This window comes from Chiloscyllium plagiosum, unplaced genomic scaffold, assembly GCF_037043375.1.
Source record: "Chiloscyllium plagiosum isolate Xiang-an unplaced genomic scaffold, Cpla_swu_hap1 HiC_scaffold_7, whole genome shotgun sequence".
Lineage (NCBI taxonomy): Eukaryota > Metazoa > Chordata > Chondrichthyes > Orectolobiformes > Hemiscylliidae > Chiloscyllium > Chiloscyllium plagiosum.
The window spans coordinates 50,158,725-50,182,353 of NW_028270145.1; the positions used below are offsets into that span (position 1 = coordinate 50,158,725).

General features: G+C 39.8%; 1 protein-coding gene across 1 annotated transcript in view; it reads right to left on the reverse strand.

Moving 5' to 3' along the window:
* mtx2 (metaxin 2) overlaps positions 1 to 23,629 on the reverse strand; it is a 106,590-nt gene that overhangs the window by 24,853 nt on the left and 58,108 nt on the right. The window contains exon 4 of the mRNA XM_043693536.2: positions 14,455 to 14,527. Coding sequence (XP_043549471.1) covers positions 14,455 to 14,527 — 73 coding nt within the window. The remainder of the gene's footprint in view (positions 1 to 14,454; positions 14,528 to 23,629) is intronic.

Genomic DNA, 23,629 nt, shown 5'->3' on the forward strand with positions numbered 1-23,629 from the left:
CACTGTCCACTACTCCACCGACTTTAATGTCATCAGCAAATTTACTAATCCATCCACCTATGCCTGCGTCTAAGTCATTTATAAAAATGACAAACAGCAGTGGTCCCAAAACAGATCCTTGTGGCACAGCACTAGTAACTGGACTCCAAGCTGAATATTTTCCATCAACCACCACTCGCTGGCTTCTTTCAGAAAGCCAGTTTCTAATCCAAACTGCTAAATCATCCTCAATCCCATGCCTCTGCAGTTTTTCCAACAGCCTACCATGTGGAACCTTACCAAAGCTTGACTGAAGTCCATGTATAACATGTCAACTGCCCTACCCACTTTTACATGCATGGTCACCTTCTCAAAAAATTCAATGAGGTTTGTGAGACACTACCTTATAGATTAGATTAGATTACTTTAGTGTGAAAACAGGCCCTTCGGCCCAACAAGTCCACACCGACCCGCCGAAGCGCAACCCACCCAGACCCATTCCCCTACATTTACCCCTGCACCTAACACTACGGGCAATTTAGCATGGCCAATTCACCTGACCTGCACATTTTTGGACTGTGGGAGGAAACCAGAGCACCCGGAGGAAACCCACGCAGACACGGGGAGAATGTGCAAACTCCAGACAGTCAGTCGCCTGAGGCGGGAATTGAACCCGGGTCTCTGGCGCTGTGAGGCAGCAGTGCTAACCACTGTGTCACCTGCGCCCTTGAAGAAACTATGTTTACTATCTGAAATCAAATTGTTGCTTGCTAGATGATTATAAATATTATCTCTTATAATCCTTTCCAAAACCTTTCCTACAACAGGAGTAAGGCTCATTGGTCTATAATTACCTGGGTATCTCTACTGCCCTTCTTGAACAAGGACACATTTGCAATCCTCCAGTCCTTTGGTACCAAACCTGCAGACAATGATGACTCAAATATGAAAGCCAAAGGCACTGCTTTCTCCTCCCTAGCTTCCCAGAATCCTCAGATAAATCCCATCCGGCCCAGGGAACTTGTAGACTTTCACTCCTTCTAGAAATGATAACACCTCTTCGTAACTAACCTCGATCCTTTCAAGTCTAATATCTCTTACCTCATTCTTCTCCTCTATAATATTCTCCTTTTCCTGAGTGAAAACCAATGAGAAATGTTCGTTTAGCACCCCCCAATCTCCCCAGGGTCCACACTCAACTTCCCACTTCTGTCTTTGACTGGCCCTATTCCTCACATACCTATAGAAAGCTTTAGGGTTCTCCTTTATTCTATTTGCTAAAGACTGCTTGTGTCCTCTCTTTGCTCTTCTTGACTCTCTCTGTAGCTGATCTGTAACTCTCCACTGCCTCATCTGAACCATCTTGCCTCATCAACACATAAGCCTCCTTCTTCTGCTCAACAAGAGATGCAACTTCTGTAGTAAACCACGGTTCCCTTACCTTATCATCTCCTCCCTGCCTGACAAGGACATACCTATCAAGGACACACACAATATCTGTTCCTTAAACCAGCTCCACATTTCCATTGTCTGCATCCCCTGCATTTTGCTACCTCATTCTATATATCCTAACTCTTGCCTATTCGCATTATAATTGCCCTTGGCCCATCGATAACTCTTGACCTGTGGCATGTATCTATCCCTTTCCATTTTTTTTCCCAGATTTAAGTCACCTTTCAACAGTAATGCTGCACAGACTTAAAACAATAGTCTAGGTGATCTTACAGGAGCCTGACTTCTTGTACCAAGACTGTGTTTAAATTTCCAGGTGTTAAAAACTAGATTACTGTTGCCAAGATTAAACTTAGGATCTTTGAATATCCACTCAGAACACCTGGGATTTTCAGTTTGAATACCATACGTCCAGAGTTCACTTAAATTAATATATAATTTTTAGAATTTAAAAGGCCATTTCCTCTCCAGTACTTAACCTCAGAATAGCCACCGACACACCAAACATATATTGCCATTAGTCTAATGCACATTACTTAACTTTAAATAAAATTGTAATTGTAATTTGTTGTATGTATACTTCAAATATATTTACAACCCATCGTTTCAGAGAAACGTTAGCCTACCATCATTTAAATTGCTGCTGTCTACAAAGATTTGAAATTTTGAGTGTCACTCAATAAAAAAGTCAAGTTCAAGTTAAAAATTCAAGGTTAGCTTGTCTAAATTAATCATTTATAAATGTAGTGACTTGGGAGTGGCCTGGATTCATAGATCACGCACACTGTAGCAAAAATGACAGAAATCTTAAACTTGCAAAGGGATGCATTTAAGAAGTTATGGTTTCTATTCACTGACACCCTCCAGTGGCTCTTAATGGTGAATGTGACAACACTGCAACTCTTAGATCACCGACCAATGATTGAGCCCAACAAGCTCAAGTGGCATACTCTAATTCGAAATGAAGCAAACTCTAGCATATTAGCAATGGCAAAACTGGTGCAACAGATAACAAGATTTGCAGTTATGTCACCAAATCTTGATTCCACACGTAAACCTGGGACAGTATTTCACAAAACATAGAAATGTAGAAACTAGGAGCAGGAGCAGGCTATTTGGCCCTTCAAACCTACTCCACAATTCAAGACGGTCATGGCTGATCAGCTACTGCAATGCTGCATTCCCGCTTTCTCCCCAAACACTTTGATGCATTTAGTATCTAAAAAAATGATCATTCTTTTTTCTGAATATATTCAATGACTTGGCATTGATCTGTAGGAGAGAATTCTACAGGTTCCCTACCCTTTGAGTGAAGAAATCTTTCCTCATCTCAGTCCTAAATGGATTGCCCCATATCCTAAGATTTTGTTCCCTGGTTCAAGATTACCCAACAAGGAAAAAAATCCTCCCTGCATTGAGTTTGCCTTGGCCTGTTAGGATATTATATATTGCAACCAGATTCCACCCCCCAACCCCCACATTCTTCTAAATGTTACATACCTAATTGAATCAATCATTCCATGTAAGACAGTTCTGTCATCTCTGGGATCAGTCTAATGCACTTCTGCTTTACTCGCTTTTTGCTAAATTTATTCTTTTTTGTGTAGGGAGACAAAAACTGCATTTAGTAGTCCAGATGTGGTCTCATAAAACCCTTTTTAACTGCAGTAAGATATCCCCACTCTTAACTCAAATCCTATTGCCATGAAGTCTAATGTACCATTCGCCTTCCTAATTGCTTACTGCATCGGATTGTCTCCTTTCATTAACTGGTGTAAAGGACACCCAAGATCCCTTTGTATATAGACACCCAGATCGGTGTGTACACCTATGTTTCCTAATACATCATACCATTTAAATAATACTTTGCCTATTTTTCACACCAAAGTGAATAATTGCATACTTAGCCATGTTGCACTGCATCTGCTATGTATTTGCCCACTCAATCATCTAAATCAACTTGCAGTCTCTTTGTATACTCCCTACAACTCACAACCCTGCCCAGTTTTAGGTCTTCAGTAAGCTTCAATATACTTCATTTGGTTTCATCATTTATATAAATGATTTGGATGTGAGCATTAGAGGTACAATTAGTAAGTTTGCAGACAATACCAAAATTGGAGGTGTAGTGGACAGCAAAGATTACCTCAGATTACAACAGGACCTTGATAAAATGGGCTAATAGGCTGAGAAGTGGCAGATGGAGTTTAATTCAGATTAAATGAGAGGTGCTGCATTTTGGGAAAGCAAATCTTAGCAGGACGTATACACTTAATGGTAAGGTCCTAGGGAGTGTTGCTGAACAAAGAGATCTTGGAGTGCAGGTTCATAGCTCCTTTGGAGTCACAGGTAGATAGGATAGTGAAGGCGGCATTTGGTATGATTTTCTTTATTGGTCAGATCATTGAGTACAGGAATTGGGAGGACATGTTGCGGCTGTACAGGACATTGGTTAGGCCACTGTTGGAATATTACATGCCATTCTGGTCTCCTTCCTATCAGAAAGATGTTGTGAAACTTGAAACAGTTCAGAAAAGATTTACAAGGATATTGCCAGGGTTGGAGGATTTCAGCTATAGGGAGAGGTTGAACAGGCTGGGGCTGTTTTCCCTGGAGTATTGGAGGCCGAGGGGTGATCGTATAGACATTTATAAAATCATGAGGGGCGTGGATAGGGTAAACAGACAAGGTCTTTTCTCCGGAGTGGAGGAGACCAGAAATAGAGGTCATAGATTTAGGGTGAGAGGAGAAAGATATAAATGAGCCCTAAGGGGCAACCTTTTCACACAGAAGGTGGTGCATGTATGGAATGAGCTGCCAGAGGAAGTGGTGGAGGTTAGTACAATTGCAACATTTAAAAGGCATCTGGATAGGTATATGGATAGGAAGGGCTTGGAGGGATATGGATCAGGTGTTGGCAGGTGGGACTAGATTGGATTGGGCTACCTGGTCGACATGGAGGAGTTGGACCGAGAGGTCTGTTTTCGTGCTGTACATCTCTATTACTCCATAACTCTATGTTTCACTCATCCAGGTCAGTCGTATTTATTGTGAACAGCTGGGGCCCAAGCGATATCTTACAGCATCCCCTCTCATCACTCATTGCCTGCCAGCCAGAAAAATACCCCTTTATTCCTATTGTCTATTTCTCATCTGTCAACCAACGCTCAATCGATTCTAATATATATTTTAATTTTGCCTGCTGACCTGTTATCAGACGTCTTCTTAAAATCCAAATACATCACATCCACGGGTGCTCCCTTATTTACTCTACCAGCAACATCCTTAAAAAAACTGCATATATTTAATAAGTATGATTTGCCTTTTATAAACCCGTGCTGACTTTGTTAATGCTTTCTAAGTATTCTGTTGTCATATCTTTTATAATATTCTAACATTCCCCCACTAATGATATTAGGCTAACTGGTCTAAAATTCTGTTTTTTGCCTCTATCTCCTTTTGTAAAGCGATGTTACATTTGCCACCTTCCAATGTGTAGGAACCGCTCCAGAATGTATAGAATTTTGGGAGACGCATCCAGCATTTCCAGGACAACTTTCTGAAGCACTCTGTGACATAGATTATTTGCCCTATGGTTTGTCAGCCTTTAACTCCATTAATTTCCCAAACAGTATTTTTTTGTTAATATAAAACAAAACGCTGCAGATGCTGGAGAAACTCAACAGGTCTGACAGGATCTGTGGACGGAAAACAGAGTTAATGCTTCCAGTCTAGTGACCCTTCTTCAGAACATTCTGAAGACCTGCTGAGCTTCCCCAGCAATTTCTGTTTTTGTTTGTTTCTTACAAACAGATGAAATGCATTAACAGATGGACAAGCTAGTACTTGAATTGTCTAAGGCTTCCACAGCTTGCAAGCCATGACTCAGCTGCATAACCTATTAAGTTAATGAAAGAGCATCTAACAATTAAACGCACATGTATAAATACAGAAAGAACATATTCTGCATGCTGGCAATGGGAAATAAATATAATGCTGAAAATACACAGATCAGACACATCAGTCTATAAAGTATTAATCATGACTGATTTATTTGAACATATTTTGTATGAACAAATCAAATTGGCAAATACAGTCTGGAAGATGAGTTTGCAAGCTGTTTGTAGACTTTTGTAAAGTTTCCTGTAACAGTATAATGTGGAATCAACTATGCATAAAGTTAAAATAAAAGCAGAACACTGCAGATGTTGGGAGGTCTGATGAGTCAGATCCAGTTAAAAATATTGATTCTGTTTTGCTTTACAGGTCTGCTAGACAAATTATTTCCAGCACTTCCTTATTTCAGGCATAAAGCTATTTTACACCTAATATTGCGCAATTAGGTAGGTTTAATTAGTAATCTTAAATTGTCAAAGATCCTCTAGGGAAAAAGTTATACAATGGGCTTCCATTTTAAATTTAAAAGCAATATCATTCAGTCCAAAACCAGAGTCAAAGAAAAAAGCCAATTACATAGGAATGCCAGGAGTGCTGGCTAAGGGTGAATGGATAAACGTTAAGAACAAGCAACTAACATTAGAGTTAAGCAGCCAGGAATATAATAATACTATAAGAGCTTTGACAAGTATGCAAAAAGGAGAGTAGCTACAGCAAGTATTGGTAATTTAGAGTCACATTCCAGGGTGTCAGTCTAAAAATCAAAGCTGACACTCCAGAACAGAACTCAGAAAACACTACTGTTGGAGGTTCTTCTTTTCAGATGACACATTAAACTAAGGCCCGAACTGCCTGCTCAGTTGGATGCAAAAGATCCCATGGCATTATTTCAAAGAAGAGTGGGCGAGTTATCCAGAATGGAATTCAAAATATACTTGAAAAGGATAATTTTGGAGATTATATGGAAAGAGTAGGTGAGTGGGACCAACTGAGTAGGTCTTTGCAAGATGAATTCAAAAATGAATGACAGAAGAACCGTATATTTATGTACATTTAGCGAATGGTTAGGATTTAGAATGCATTGGCTGAGAATATGATGGTGAGAAAATTCATCCACAGATATTAAAAGGCAATTAGATAGTTATCAAAACAGACAAGATTTACAGGGCAATGAGGATAAGTGGAAATGATGTTAGTGGAATTAGCTGAATAGCTCTCACAAAAGCTGATGTGGATATAACAGACTAAATGGATTCTTTCAGTACTGTAAACACTTTACAATTATACAGATGAAAGCTGGCTCCGCCTAGCCAACAAACCAAATGCCAATTTATGGGAGGTACCCTTTCTCATTCAAAAATTAGTCATATATTAAAGCAGACAAAACACGTCAAGAAACCCTAGCCACTTTCCCCTACATCAAAGACATATCGGAAATGACTGCCAGACTATTCAGATCCATTGGCATCATGGTAGCCCACAAACCCACCAACACATTAAAACAGCAGCTAATGAACTTGGAAGACCCTACACAGACAACAAGCAAAACTAATGTCATTTACAAATACCGTGCAAGAACTGTAACAAACGCTACATTGGACAAACAGGCAGAAAACTAGCCACAAAACGACATGACCCTGTCTCACTAGTATCCTTACATACAGTTAAGGAAGGACACCACTTCAACTGGGACAACACACCCAAACCGAGACACACACGAGAATTCCTAGAAGCATGGCATTCCAAACGGAACTCTATCAACAAACACATCGACTTGGATCCCATTTACCACTCCCTGAAAAAAACAGAAAATAATGTCACCACAGGAAATGACATCACCAACCCAAAGAAACCCAAACATATAAATAGTAAGCAGGAATCATGTACAGTGCTTCGCCTGGAGGCCCACTAAAGATGTTATCTAGTCGGGTGATGAAACGTCTGGAAATGAATCTTCCAGCTCAGCGAGCAAACCTACATCCAGAACCTCAACCGAAGCTACAAATCTTCTCAAAACTCGCTAGGATTAATTCTAGCTTTTTAAAAACGCACTAGAAAACGTATTTACGGAAAATCAGAACATGTATGTTCCTGAAAGAGGATAGAGAGATGTAGAGTAGGAGGGTTTTAGGGAAGGAATTCAAGAATATAGAGCTGAGGCAGTTAATGATAGATAGATTAGTCATAGAAGAGAAGGGTTTGAGTGAGAAGTTGTAAAACTGGATCATGTTACAGAAAGGTCCAACATCATGATGGACTAATAATCTAATGAAGTGATGAGAATTGAATTTGTGGTTGCAGATGGAAAGCAGGAGCCAAGGGGAGACAAATGACTTGGGTTAGGATGTGGGAAGTAGAGTTTGGATAAGCAAATGTTAATGGGGAAAAGAAACATGATCAGCAAAAAGAATGAATCTAGAAGAAACAAAATAAGTCATGCATCAGTATTTCACTTTAATTATTTAGTTCCTTTAAACACTCTATGGAGAAATTTCAAATTTACTTTTTAAATTTGATATCTCACTTGAACATGGCTCTAATGTAGTGACTGTAATGAGGTCAGCCAGATGAGTGTCACAGAATAGCAATTCCCTGACTGGGGCTGTTAATTTGATCTATTCATGGAGCCCTGCCCAACAGCTATGAACAGGAATGTCAGACATGCTCAAACTGAGAGAGCTGGCTCTGACAGCTCTGGACCAGCATCAAGGGCTTTTGATGTGTAAATAAAGGGTGACCTGGTGACAAGATACCAGTCTCTGTGGAGTTAATTCAGTGGTAACAAGAGTAAAGGCAAGTTCCTGAAGAAACTCACTCGCAATGGTTATCTTTGAATTGGGGTAAGGATTTCTGGCATCATGCCATTATTTGGGTAGCTTGACTCTTTTGATCCTGCCAAAGACTAGGCCCAGTGTGTGGAACGAATACACTACTTTTTCCAGGCAAACAACACTGGAGCAGATGAAATGCAACAATCAATTCTCCTGACAGCTTGAGGATCTGCAGCTTTTTTGATTATTAGGAGCCTAACCTTCCCTGAGGCACCAGATACTAAAACCTTTCAAGAGTTGATGGATTTAATTAAGAAATATTATAACACCAAACTTCCTCTAATTCTGAGACACTGTCATTTTTGCTCAGCAATTCGAGAACCAGGGGAAAGCCATATCAGGATTGACTAGGTTAAGTCAACTGGCAGAAGCAGGTGACTATGGTTTAACTCTCAATGAGATGCTGAGAGACCAGTTGGTGTGTGGGACTAATGATGTAATTATGCAAAAGTGCCTACTAGCTGAAGCCCAGCTGAACTTTAAACAGGCACTACAACTGGCTTTATCTTTGGAAAATGTGGCAAGTGTAACATATGGGTTGCAGGGTAATCCAATGGAAGTGGACACCTTCGCCAATCCGACTGAGCTTGGGGAACACTACTTGACTGAAAACAATTGCATAGCCTGACTCTGGACATATCCTAAATAGAGGAATTCTAAATCAGCCTGCAGCAAAACCCCAAAACAAAGATAAAGACAAACTTCAGCCAAATGGTTAACATTTTCTCAAGGATCTGAGCCGACAAGCCATTGTAGTTGCTGCCAGTATGTGCTCTCAAGACAACAAAAGAGTCCCACTAGACCCAAACTGAGTACGAGAACTCATAGGCTGGTAGTCAGGAGAGTACATACCCTAAAACATCCACCTACATCTGGTTTGGAACAGTTAAATTGCCTTGCAATATCCAAATCAGAACCAAAATAAACAGTTGGTTAAATGGTCATCTGGTTCTAATGGACGTCAATACCAGTGTAACTGTTCAGTGATTGCAGAACCATGCTTTAACAAAATTCAGTCTGGACTTCAACCCTTAAGTTTGTGCAAGGCTTCAGCTGGGGAGCCTTAACAGATTAAAAGGTACAAATCAATTCTGGTCCCTATGAGAAGCAACTGATTGTTACCACTGATTGTAGTAAAAGGCTTGGGCTCAAGCTTATTGGGGCATAATTCATTGATAAAGATTCACCTAGATTGGCTCAACATTTTTCAATTAGAAAATGACTGCCGAATGAAGTCCTAATTAAATACCAAGAAGGCTTTCAGAAAAGTCTAGGGACTATCAAAGCAACCAAGGCTACCTTGCATGTTGACCAAGAAGCAATTCCATGATTCTGCAAGGCCTTCCCAGTACTATTTGCCTTACAGGTCAAGGGAGAGGCAGAAATCAGAAGGCTAGAAAGTGAAATCACCAAACCAGTCCAGTTTGCAGAATGGGCAGCGACGGTCATACTCATGTTGAAGCCCAATGGGTGGTTTGCCTTTGTAGCATTTTAAACAAATGGTAAACTGCTTTTGCAGCTGTACAAATACCTAATCCCTCGCACACAGAATTATACGCAAAGCTGGCAGGGGGGCTATCCTCCACGAAGCTGGACGTGGGGCGTATGTACAGGTCGTTCTGTTATAGTACAAGTTTCTTCAATGTGAATTCACTGTAACATGATTGATGAATTGGGGTCACTGTTTCTAAAGCACAAACTTTTAAAATGCCAAATGTAAGTGCTGTTTATAAAGCAGAATTTTTTTATAACACAGGGTTGCACAAGAATGCAACCATTCAGTTATCGAATGCACGAGACTGCCATTTAGGGTATCATCAGCCTGTGCAATTTTTCAGTGGATGACGGAAAATATTTTGCAAAGTCTGCCTTAGGTCACCATTTATCTAGGTGACATGCTAATAACAGGAATGACCAATAAGGAACACGTACAGAACTGGGACATAGTCCTTGGGTGGTTTTCCTAGATTGGCATATGCCTAAGGAAAAGAAATGTGTGCTTCAGGCATCCCAAGCGACCTATTTGGGCTACAGAGCTGACAAGACCAGGTTACACCTGCTGGACGGCATTCAAAGCTGCCTTGGCTCCTTAGTCTGTAACGGTGCTTATGTCTTTCCTTGGGCTGAAGAATTGTTATGGAACATTCGTATGTTAACAGTTTTGGGCTAGTGATTCCCAGGTGTCTGTGGGAATGCCATATTCGCCAGTAAGGCCTTGAGGCTATCACTGAAGCACCTCCACTGTTCATTTGCCATTTCCAAGCTGGGAATACAGACCTGCTTGGAGAGTCTCATGTTGGCCCTGTGCACGACATGCCTAACCCATCATAGCCAATTAAGGGTGGTCAGTGCATCTTTCTTCCAAGCATATACACAGGATCTTGCACAGCAAAGCATTGGTGGTACTGCTCCAGTCCCTTGAAAGTCTAACTATAGACAGTGCACGTCTCAGAACCAAAAGAAGGTGGGAACCACCACCATTCTGTAAATCACAATCTTAGTGTTGGATCTGATGTTGCTGTTGTCAAACACCCATTTCCTCAGGCAGCCAAAGTCTGTGCCAGCAGACAGGAGGCGATGCTGGATCTCTTCTTCAATAGCTGCTTTGGCCGACAGGATACTTCCAAAGTATTGGAAGTGGTCAACATTCTCTTACACTTCCCCTTGGAACTTGGTAATCGGGGGTTTGGTTCACAATGACAGGCCAGGTTGATTGAGGACCTTCATCTTCTGGATGTTCAGGGAGAGACTCATGCTCTCATATGCTTTCATAAAAAAGTGCTGATGATGGTCTGCACTACGCCCTCTGAGATTGTGTATACCTAAGCATCATCTGCGTACTGCAGCTCAATGACATTGGTTGGGGTGACTTAGGTTTTAGCTTCAAGACAGCAGAGGTTGAATAATTTCCTACAGATTCTGTTAAATTAGGTCCACACCACTAGAGCTTGTCGGCGGTGAGGTGAGGCATTGCAGCGAGGTAGATCGTGTAGCCCTGCTTGACACAGGGCTGAACAGGGAATGGGTTTATTGTGGAGCCATTTGTCATTGCCACGACTTCCATGTCATCATGGAGCAGGCAAAGATGATTCATTTCTAAGTCAGAAGACTGTCCGTGAAGACAGTAGCGAATGCAGATGCTTTGAACCAACTACCACTGCAGATACACCACCAGACTGCTACTAGAAGAGTCCATAATTGTTTTAAATTTTCTGGATACACACAGTCACAGCTGACAATATCAGACTTTGGGCGCAGAAAGATCCGGTCTTGACAAACCTGAAACAGCTGGTGGTGATGAGGAAAACCAAAGGGCCGAGACCACCAGAAGTGAAACCTTTTTAGACCCGGAGAGACCAGATCACATATAGGACAGCATATTAATATAGAGAGCAAGAGTGAATATCCCAAGCAAAGGTCAGCACCAGCTAAACTCACCAAGGTCATCCGGAGTCTCCAAAACAAAGATGTTGCAAGAAGTTATCTTAGTTGGCCAGGCTTGAATGCAGACATAGGCATATAAGTGGGGCAATGCCAACAAGGGCAAATATTACCACCCTCATAGAATCACAAAAGCCCTACACAGTGTGGAAGCAGGCCATTCGGTCAATCAAGTCCACACCGACCCTCTGAAGAGCAACCCACCCAGAACCACTTCCCCACCTTATTCTATTCTACCCCTGTCACCCTGTATTTCCCATGGCTATCCCACCTAGCTTGCGCATCCCTAGATACTATGGGCAATTTATTATAGCCAGTCCACCTAGCCTGCACAGCTTTGGACTGTGGGAGGAAACCGCAACACCCGGAGGAAACCCACGCAGACAGGTTGATAATGTGCTTCCCCCACATTTGTGGAAACAGCCAGGTAAACCCCGGACTCAGTTAAATACCAACTATGCAGTCCCTTTCATCATCTCAATGTCCTTAGTCATAGTAGCTGCCCACTCAAAGTAGCTGGATGTGGATAGATTTTATTCGTCAAACACAAGAACAACAATAGGAAAACTCTGCACATCTTTTACGCTAAATGGACTCCGAGAAGTGTTTGTCTCAGATAACTGGCCATTGTTCACCAGCAGAGAATCTGAGTATTTCCTAAAAACAAATGAGATTTGACATATTAGCACAGCACCATAACCACCCATCATCCAATGGCCTGGCAGATAGAGCAATCCAAACCTTTAAAGCAGTCTTGAAGAAACAGTCTACACTTTTGCTAGATACCAAACTGTCCCAGTTCCTATTTGTGTCCACAAATTGTAACAAGGTCAGCCAGGTGGATCTCATAGAATAGGACATCCCTTAATGATAGTTGTTACTCTGGTCCAATCAGAGAGCCCTGGCTGACAGATAGAGGAGTGTCAGATATTCTGGCATGAAGAGCTGGTTTTGAGGGATCTGGGCCAGTGTCAATGACCTTCCTCTTGCAAATAAAGGGTGACTTAGAGATGGGATACTGGCTTTTTGGAGTTAATTCACTAGCATGTCCAATAACATTAATACACATTTCCCAACTTTACCCCTCCATTTCTGTAAGTCCCTAACTCGTGTCCCAGACTGCAAATCATATGTGCAAAAATGAACCATTGGAAATCAGAGTGGAAACCTGGCTATTTTTGCCCTCCCTTATCTCATAAAATTGTATGCTCTCTGTATGACTATATTATCCGCAACAGAAATAAGCTAATTCAACACAAGTAGAATCTGAGGTCTCCCTGATTCCAATGATTCAATAGTACAGAAAACAATGTACACGTTATAAGCAATTGCATTAATTCAATTTATTTAGATTCTTCCTCCAGAAAATACCATTCCGCAACTGTGAAGACAGGAATTCAGCTATTCACAACTTCTGTCAATGATGCTCTTGAGAACATTCATCAGAATATATAGCAGTAGGCCACCTTATCTTTATATTCTCCTTTTAGGTCAGGAGGGGGAGCAGCAAAAAAATCTTTTCAGATAGCCATCTGGGATTATAACCCATTGTGGGAACTGTATGAGCAATGAGACAGCAAATGACCATGACATATAGCATGTATGAAATCTACATTGAAATAAACTCTTTAGATTATATCCAAAACCACTATCTCAACTCTCAAGTAGACTTGGATCATGATTGAGACAATTGTGGTTAAAAATGTAAGTGGGTAATTAAAGTAGATTTAAAAGTTATCAAATCAGTTAGGATCAAACAATTAGCCTAATGTTCTCAGTCAACCGTTGAGGGGCCCTTGTACAATGTGAGATATCCCTTTTGAAATGGGAAGGCAGCTGATTTGTTCTAAGGTCTCTACCTATTACTGTTCGATAATCAACTGCTCGGAGGTATGGTTAGGGCAATTGCATTCTCCAATTTTATTTTCCTTTACTCAGCACCTGGTGCTACAGAATTATACGTGCTTTTTGGTAATTGTAAAATTTTCTTTTGATAGCACTCAGCAGTAAACATTTCATAAAATCTTCAGTTTTTGTTTAAATCAAATTTAACTGAACCACTAGTCAAGATTTTGTACAAACATATACACATTGTGCTTTGTTTCATTTCTTATCTTTTTCTTTTCAAAACGTATCTTACTCAAATGCACAAAACCTGCTGTTAAGGCCAGTTCATATACAGTTCACACTAACAGCAGGCTCTGTCATGCTTCTTTTAAATAGATTCATTCTTCATTGCCTTCACAGGCAGCCTGAGGGTAATAGATGAGGTAAACCGTATGAACAAAAGCCTCATCTGCATCCATATGATAAGTGTATCACAAAAGAAATGCAGGTCTCTTTGAACATAGTGATCTCTGAGCTTTTATTCATATGTGTTCAAGCACAAAGGAAATCCCAATAAAAGGCCAACAGCATCACATAGACACTAAGATCCAAGTGTTAATCTATGGAATTTTGAGTTTATCCACCATTTAATTTCCCTTTTCTTACAACTGTGTACAAAACAGCCAGAAGAGAAGTGAATTTTGCTGAAAAAGGTATCTATAAATCTGTGTTTTTTAAAAAAAAATTGGTAGGTAATATTTATAATTAACTGCTTGAACAATCATTCACACTGGAACATATATGGTTGTATAAGACAGTTTACACCACTCAATAAACATTACCAAACAACAGCAATCTTTAGTCATCTATTCCTCACATAAGCCAGGTTAAGAATGATAGAGTAATGTAAAAGCATATGAAAAATAGGCCTATAACCAGTACTGGTTGTAGACTACACGATTAGATATGTTGCCATGGCATCACACAAAACAACCCCTCCAGGAATTTAAGTCAGCTCCAGACTTACCAGATGGAGACATGTATTCTGCATTTGCCCGACAAACCACTTGGACTGGTAGATTGCACATCCGCAGAAACGCCTGAAATATAGCAACATTTTGTCATTAAACTGAAATTTCAAAACTAGACATTATAATTTATGATCATTCTGTACTCAAATGAAGAATAATTTGTGTAGACAAATAAAAGAGGAAACATGTCTTTGGCCAGCACAGGTATATTCTACTAGAAATGATTCAAAATAACTCGACATGACTTCCTCTCTGCCCCCGAACAAAACCTAACCCCATATAGACTACTTATCAGACCTGAAAATACTTCATTGTACTCAATCGGCACACTTAATTCTGATGATCTTATTGGCTAAAATCTAAAGACGAACCATAATTAATTATATTTTCAATTAATTGTTTATCAAAATAATTGAACTGTGTACACAGACATGAAGAGCTAAATGACTTCCTTCTGTGCTTTACACATGCTGTGATCTCAAATGTTCTTTTCAGTTTGTAGGGTGGTGAGAGAGAGATTTTGTGGATTTTGTATGATCTTATGTTAAAAATAACTTACCAAGGTCAAATTTTACTCTTAAAAGCGTTTACTTAGTTTTACAATCATTGAAATGATATTAATAATATTTGCTATTAAAAATGTGAAGAATTACATTTTAGTGACAGATTGCAAGTGTTTTCTCTTCATTAATTCTAACAAAACTAGCTTGGGATCGAAAAAATAAAATCTAACTAAAGTAACAGAATTTTTCAGGTTTGACACAAACCAAATTTATCCTTATTTTGCTTGGCACATATGCTGTGTGCACCTCCCCAAAGACTTTCAGGAGCATAATGTTATGGACAAACAATTTGTTGGCACTTTGCCTCAGTGCACAACGCTGCCAACCTTCAACCATGTTTAAATTTTTCCACCGACCATTCTGTGCTCTATATGAAAGCAAACTGTACTGAAGGTAACTAGCCTGAGGTAAGTTTTACAATTATGTCACCATAATGCTTGCTGCTGCTGCTGCTGCTCCTGCTCCAAGGAGCACGTTTTGAGCTGTGGTGTATTGATGATGCCAGCCAGCCAGCTGACTGCATTAGGCCAGAGTGGCACACTGAGAATGGGGTCCTGTGCTGAAGTGCTGGCATGGAATTCTCAGGATATTTGTATTTTATGTAAGATAAATGCATTGTCAATTTGCTGTCTCTAAAGAATAGGAACCACTTTATTTGGTTCTACATTGCGGAACTGGAAACTCCTCCACACATTTTCCTCTAAGAGCATCTGTTTGCATATCAGGGAGTAAAATCAAACTGAATCAAATGTAAAAACACTGCTGCATCACAGTGCCAGGGGCCCAGGTTCGATTCCAGCCTTGGGCAACTGTCTGTGTGGAGTTTGCACGTTCTCCCCGTGTCTGTGTGGGTTTCCTCTGGGTGCTCCAGTTTCTCCCACAGTCCAAAGATGTGCAGGTCAGGTGAATTGGTGACACTAAATTGCCCATAGTGTTAGGTCCATTAGTCAGAGGGAAATGGGTCTGGGTGGGTTACTCTTTGGAGGGTCAGTGTGGACTGGTTGGGCCACGGGCCTGTTTCCACACTGTAGGGACTCTAATCTAATCTAAACTGTACATCTTTACTTTATGTGGAACACAAGTTTGGTTTATCAAGTTCTTTTTATATAAGCTCACAAGGCAGGGTCACAAACAACAAAGTACAGGAATATGCAATACAATGGATAGGTGGATAAATGAACAGCACGGTGGTTCAGTGGTTAGCATTGCTGTCTCACAGGACAAGGGACCCGGGTTCAATCACACCCTCAGTTGATTGTGTGGAGTATGCACATTCTCCCGTGTGTGAGAGTTTCCTCCTGGTGCTCCACTTTCCTCCCACAGTCTAAAGATGTGCAGGCTGGTGGAATTAGCCATGGGAAATGTAGGGTTACAGGGATAGGGTTGTGGGGTGGGTCTGGTTGGTCTTCTCTTCAGAGGGTCAGTGTGGACTCAATGGGATGAATAGTCTGCTTCTACACTGTAGGGATTCTATGATTGTATGATCAGAACAAAGGCCAGGATAATTAATACAGAGATCCACAGAGCTGGACAATATACAGTAACCAAAGTAGTGCTTTACTGGGAACTGATGGATAGCAAAGAATAACAGGCCAGACAGCAAAGGTGTTATACAATGAAGTATGACAAAGCACTGTAACATGGTTGTTGATGCTTGCGAAATCCTGATCACTGACAGATGCCAATGGTGTATTCAAGTCGGGAAGGATGAAGGGCTTTCAGTTGCAACACATGCTAGCATGGAGACAAGGAGTGAGAGACAGAAGGATTAAAAAAGTCAGGAGCATTGACAGGAGAAGTGTCCAGATGTGAAACATACTGATGTGACATTTCTTGTAGATGTTATCTATCGTGTACAGGGTATAAATAATTTAAGTAACCTGTTCAGACATGTTATGACACACCTTTGAAGTAAGTGTGTCAAAAAATGCAGATGTTTTGACCCAGAGGTAGAGACACTCTCACTGTACTACTGCGTTGAGCTCTTGTACCTCCCGTTTACTGAAGTGTTTTAACTCACTAGACCAGATTGCAACAAACCATATAACACCTTCATCCTACAGTAAACAGGACATACTATATAATAACAAGAACAATAGTTGTATCATACATTTGTTTTCTAAATTGCAAGATAATCTGGCAAAAGCATACACTCAGCTTTCTGCTAGAACTAAACTGTTTAAAAATCTATTTATGACACAAATAATCAGTGACTCACTGAGGGTCAGCCAGACAGGAGTCATATCACGTTTATTTTTGATTAACAGCACCACTCCCAGGTAGAGAAATTACTCTATCTATCAACATGGAAGTGGATATGTGAAGGCTCTGTGGGGTAAACCCAAATCATAGATTTGGGTTGTAGACACTGGTCCAGTTTAATGTGATTAGAAGAGTTAGTGAAGCAAAATGCCTTTTGTTTTCTTGTGGCTGGGAACGGAAGGCACGATGCTGCTAGTCAGCAAAATTTTCTCTCTCAATTTTTTGATGTGTACTTTTTTTGTTGCTAACTTTCTAATAGATTTGATTTATGGTGCATAGCATAAGTCACATTGCCTACCAAGTGATTAACTCGTGTTAAATAAAGAGAAAGGAAACAGGAGGGGCCACAGATCATTTGCACTGACTAAAGTGGTGTCACAGGGTTGAGGATGCAGCACAACAAGAAAATCAGAATGGAGCTGGGAGTTAGGCTGGTGCAAAGAAGGAAAGTCACAGCAGGTTAGCCCAGGAGGGCTCCCAAGGAAAGCATTCCTCCTCTTACTGTCCCATGACAAATGTTGGGAAAGCAAGTAACTGATGGATCCAGCAGCTGCCAGTTTCCTAAACATTAGAAATTAGCCTTCAGCCATTAAATTCGAAAAGCTATTAAATTCTGAGCCACACAGATTCTTCAAAATAACTGTATTAGAATTACAATCTTGCATCTCAAAAACAGGTCACTTGCTTACTCCCACTCAGCTAAATCTCAGTAGGAATATTTTTAGAAGGTTGGAGTAGTATCTAACATACTTGTGTTCCATTTTGTTACAGTGAAAAGGGGGCCATTACAGCATTCTAAGCAATAAGTCTATTGGAGATTGTGCATATCTAGATGAGTGACTGGACTTGTTGCCAGAAAGAAAATCACTGCAATCATCTATTTTCTAGAATTTTATATCTTATTCCTTCACTGATCTTCTTCCATCACAATACAAATTATTTCTATAAGAACCTCTTTCTTATTCAGAACATCCATTAACAGTATTCTAGGCATTTCACAAACAAAATTCTTTGATTTATGCAGCATACATTGAGCAAGCAATGCATGGTAGGAATAGATGATATTTTGTCTTGCACAGACATGGACAAGATTCTGATTGGTACACAAATAAAAAAAACACGACACAGTTCAGTGATTAGGCACTTCTCTGAAGGAACTTTTACAACTCCATTCCAAAATGTACTTCTAAAAATACATTTCGCAATTCTGAGGAAACATACAAGACTTAGCAACAAATGCTGTAACTTTCCAGAAGCCCAGAACTTCCATTCTGAACCGTTTTTCAAGCTACTTAGTTAGTCCTGGACATTCTCTCTAATGGCCCTCAAATTTGTAAACCTCTCAATGTATTTTAGACCTCTCTGCTCTTTTTTTCCAGCCTCTTCTCGTCCAAACATTAGTGCCAGCAGTGGCTTCTTAGCAAAAATAACCAACACATCTAACTTGGATTGTGAAAAAGTAGGTATTTCAGGATTGCGGCATTTTAAGTTCTTCAGAAACAATTTAAACAATAAGAAATGTGCAAATGAATTGAACTGAAAAGTAGAGTTAACCTTGTGCAAAATCAGAACAGCCAGTGGTGAATCTTTGAATCTTGAGAAACGCTGGATGTGGTCTACAACATGCTGGGTCAGCAGTTTCATCAAGCTAAAACTGATTTGCAGCCAATTAGGCACAAAGCAAAAATCTCTTACATTAACCTTGAACACAACATTCAGAGTGAGTTGGTAAGCTATAAGTTTAAGCATCATGATTAACTTATCCAGAAGAGTTAGGAACATAGAAACATAGGAACATAGAAACATAGGAACAGAGGAACAAGAGTAGGCTGTTCAACTCATCAAATCTATTCTGCCATTCAAAGAGATCACGGCAGATCTTTGGCCTAACTATGTAAATCAGCTTTTGATCCATATCCCGTAATACCTTTGCTCAACAAAAACTTATCTATCTCAGAATTAAAATTAACAACTGATCCAGTATCCACTGCTGTTTACGGAACAGAGTTCCAAAGATCAACCATTTTTTGTGTGTAGAAGTGCGCCCTAACATCTCTCTCGAATGGTCTGGCCCTAATTCTCAGACAATGCCTCAGAGTTCTACAATCTTCAACCAGGCAAAACAATTTATCTTTTTCTATGATGTCTTTTCCTGTTAATATTTTGCAGACGTCAATCAGATCACCCCGTGGTCTTCTAAATTCTAGAGAAAACAGGTGTAATTTGTAAAGTCTCTCCTCATACCATAACTTCTGAAGTCCAGGTACCATTTTTGTAAACCTATATTGTACTCCCTCCAAGATCAATATATCCTTCAAAGTTGTGGTTGCCAAATCTGTTCACAGTACCCTAAGTGAGATCTAACTAGGGTTTTGCAGAACTGCGGCACAACTTCCATGTCCTTATACTCCAGTTCTTGAGATATAAAGGCCAGCATCCCATTAGCTTGATTATTTTCTTCAACTGTTTGACGCATTTTAAAGATCTTTGCACCCGAATCCCAAAGTATCTTTTAGACATACACTGTACTTACCTTCATATCATCTAGAAATTGCCCTGATCTACCCAATTGCCCTGATCTACCCAATGATTAAGCTCAAACTTAGTAGATTGAATTCCATCAACCACAGTTTTGTCCATTCTGCCAGTCTATCAATATTTGAGATTTTATACTCTCATGTACATACAACTGCCATGGGAAGATTTCTTGGTATTATTCCATATTGTCTATCTAAGTTAGACAAGATCTCAGCAATGCCACATCTTCATGGCAATTTTATTAGAAATTCAATTTTGCCTTTAAAATATTACTATTTCATCTATTTATCATCTATTCATCTTGCAACCACAAGAAAAAAGGTCATTTTTAAATTGGACCCAAGGACTTAATTATTTGATATCCAAGACAGGCATGAGAAAATAACCTCACCTACGTGATAGAAATAAGTGGTTCACATTCTATATGTCTGCAAGTTAAAGGTTAAGGCATTTCTATGTGACTAATCATAGAACAGGATCATATAGTTCAGGAGCACCATCAGTCAATCATATCTGTAGCACACTTGCATTTTTCCATTGAAAATGCCTTACAATAGAAGTATAAATGATATCAACCTTGCCCATACAATTCCTTTACCTCAAACATTTATTTCTACATAGAATAAACAAGGTGAAACTCCATTCACAATCTCCAGCAGACAGATTCCAAAAGGAGAAATATTTTTGAAATTATTATTTCAGTTTTAGAAATAGTTTAAAGTCATAAAAGTGAAATATCTACTTCTGTGTTATCAGCTGCATGCATTTTATTTCTGTATATTTAAATGTATCAAAAGTAAATTTGATTAGCTCCAAGGTGAAAAAGGCTGAAGTCACATTGTAAAGTGCTTAATACCTTCAGAAGGATGTCAAGCAAAACATCCACCTGTCAATGAAATAAAAGTTCACAACATTGAACTCTCAAATGAGCTAACTTTAAGTGTACACTTTTAATATAAAATAACTATTTACTTATTTTCCTTGATTTTGCATCTGCATCACCAAAACGCGTTGTAGAATCTAATATTTTCCAATTTTCAAAGCTGTTTTTCTTCCTTAGTCTATAAATCTGGTACTTGCCTTCTGTTCATTTATAGCAAAATTAATAATCTGCAGTTGTTTAATATTCATTCTTTTTGTCGATTTTAAAATTCTGCTTGTATAACTATACAATGACAGCTAGTGTTGATAGTAGATCTTAATCTTGCATTTAGCTAGCTTTGTAAAACAATTACAGAATAAAAACAGGAAACATTGAGAAAACCTGTATGTTTGGGCTGGCAGAACAACATCAAAGTCAGTCCACTGGACAGCCTGTGGCAAAGTAGTACTTCCATGTTAACCTGTGCTTTCACTAAATCCTGAAGATAAAGTCAGATTCGGACAATGGCAAAATATCCATAGGTGACATGAGGAAACATTTATTTTTAGCACTGACTGGTTTAGGACCTGGAATGCATTGCTTGACAGCATAATGAACACAGTTTCAATCTTGGCTTTCAAAAAAAATGGATAACCATCTTAAGAGGGAGAAAAAAAATGTTGAAAGCCAAGGTAAAAAATACTAGGGAACGGAGCTAGCTTAGTTGGTCTGACATTGATCCAGCACTGACACTATGGTTTAGTTGATTCAGGTGAGGGTGGAGCATTTGCCTTGTCCTACCTTATTTCTTTCTTTTATAGAAGGGTTTTCCCCTTTTTTTTGTGTTGTTATACTTCGTTATTACCTGCTGAGACTGTAACTTTATAGTGTGATATGTTTATACGTGGTATTATCGTTACTAAATGTATCTAGGTGTTGGCATGGGTGGGGGGGTAGGGTACTCACCGTTAACTTTAACTTTATAGTACACTTGAATTTTTTTCTATTTTATTATGGGGTGGCTGGGTCGAGGGTGGGGCACTGGTTGGGAGAGGATATGATGGGTTTTCAGATGGGAAGTGATGCCCCCTGGAAGCAAGGGGGAAAATCTCCTTTTAAATGTGTTTTATATTATTTTTATTTAGAAATAGTTTTTTTACTATATTGGCGTGAGTGTATTAAAGAATCTCTATTTTTGTGAATTTTCTATGCTTGGGGTGCTTTGGATGGGATTCTTCATCCCGGGGGGTCTTGGACTTGCATGGACGATTATGGTTCGTCATTCGATTAAATGGTGCACCTGGAATGTCAAGGGGAGTAATTTGCCAATCAAAAAGGAAGAAAATGCTATCAAACCTCAAAAAAAGGGTTGATATAGCTCTCTTACAGGAGACACATTTACTGATAAAGAGCACTTGAAATTCCAACAGGGAGGATTTGATCAGGCCTTTTTTTCATCTTTCAGTTCAAAAAGTAGGGGAGTAGTTATTCTATTCGGAAGAATCTCCCTTTCAAAATCCTAAGTCAGATAAAAGATGAATCTGGACGGTACATACTGATTAAAGCCCTTATAAATGGAGAGGAAGATGGGATTTTGAATCTTTATTTTCCTCTGGCACATCCTTTCAAATTCATAATAGAAGCATTTTCCAAACGGATGGCGTTTGGGGTTAGCTACACAATTATATGAGGAGCTTTTAATTGCATTATGGACCCAGAGATAGACAGGATACCCAAGAGTACTGCGGGTATATCCCCCAGATCAAGGCAATTGGCAGATTTGAATAAAGAGCTAGGATTAGTAGATGTGTGGAGGTGCCTCCACCCGCAAGGCAGAGATTTCTCTTTTTATTCTAATCCACATAAGTGTCACACTAGAATTGATATGTTTTTTGCCCCTCGACCATTTTGAATTCCATATTATCCTGCAAAATAGGTAACATAACAACTTCTGATCACGCTGCAGTGTATATGGAAATCAAGACTAGGAACAATGAGATGCCCTCCCCACCCCCGACATTGGCGTATGGATTCTTTCTTAATGAAGGATAGTAAATTCGTAAAATATTTCTCTCAAGAATTCAAAACCTTATTGAGAATTAATTCAGGTACGGCTAGTAACCCGTCGGTGATGTGGGAGACCATTAAGGCTTATGCGCAGGGTCTGATCATTTCAAAGTCGGCGACCCAGAAAAAACAAAAGGGAGAACAATAGCGTCTACTCGAGGCTCGCTTAAAGACAGCTGAGACAAACGCACATTGATAAGCCCTCTATTGCTAAGTTACAAAGGATTACAGCCCTTAAGACAGCCCTGAATCCCGCGCTTACCCAAATGGCAAAGAGGGAAATATTATTTGCAAAGCAAAGATTATACGAATTTGGGGGCGATAAGCCTGGTAGATATCTAGCGTCTCTCGCAAGGAAAAAAAAGTCCCCTCAAGCTATCACGTCCATCTGGGAAAGTGCTGGTACTTTGACTCACGATCATAAAAGGATCAACACAATCTTCAGAAAGTTTTACTTTGATTTGTATAAATCACAGGATTGTGAAGATAGAGCCAAGAAGATGGAGTCCTTTTTTAAAAGCCTGGCCTTTCCGGACTTAACCCCAGAACAGATGTCGATCCTGAATGCTCCCTTAACAACCCAGGAAGTACTTGACACAATCAGGCAGCTTCAGAGTAATAAAGCACCTGGCCCAGATGGATTTCAGGTTGAAATCTACAAAGAGTTTTCAGGAGTATTAGCTGGTCCACTTATGGACATGTACAACTATTCATATAGTCAGGGCTGCCTCCCGCCTTCGTTGAGAGAAGCGAATATTTCTTTCATTCTCAAGAAAGGGTAGGACCCAGAAGATCGTGCATCATACAGACCAACATCTTTGCTAAATGTAGATTTTAAAATTCTTTCTAAAACATTAGGATTGAGGCTGGAGAGGGTAT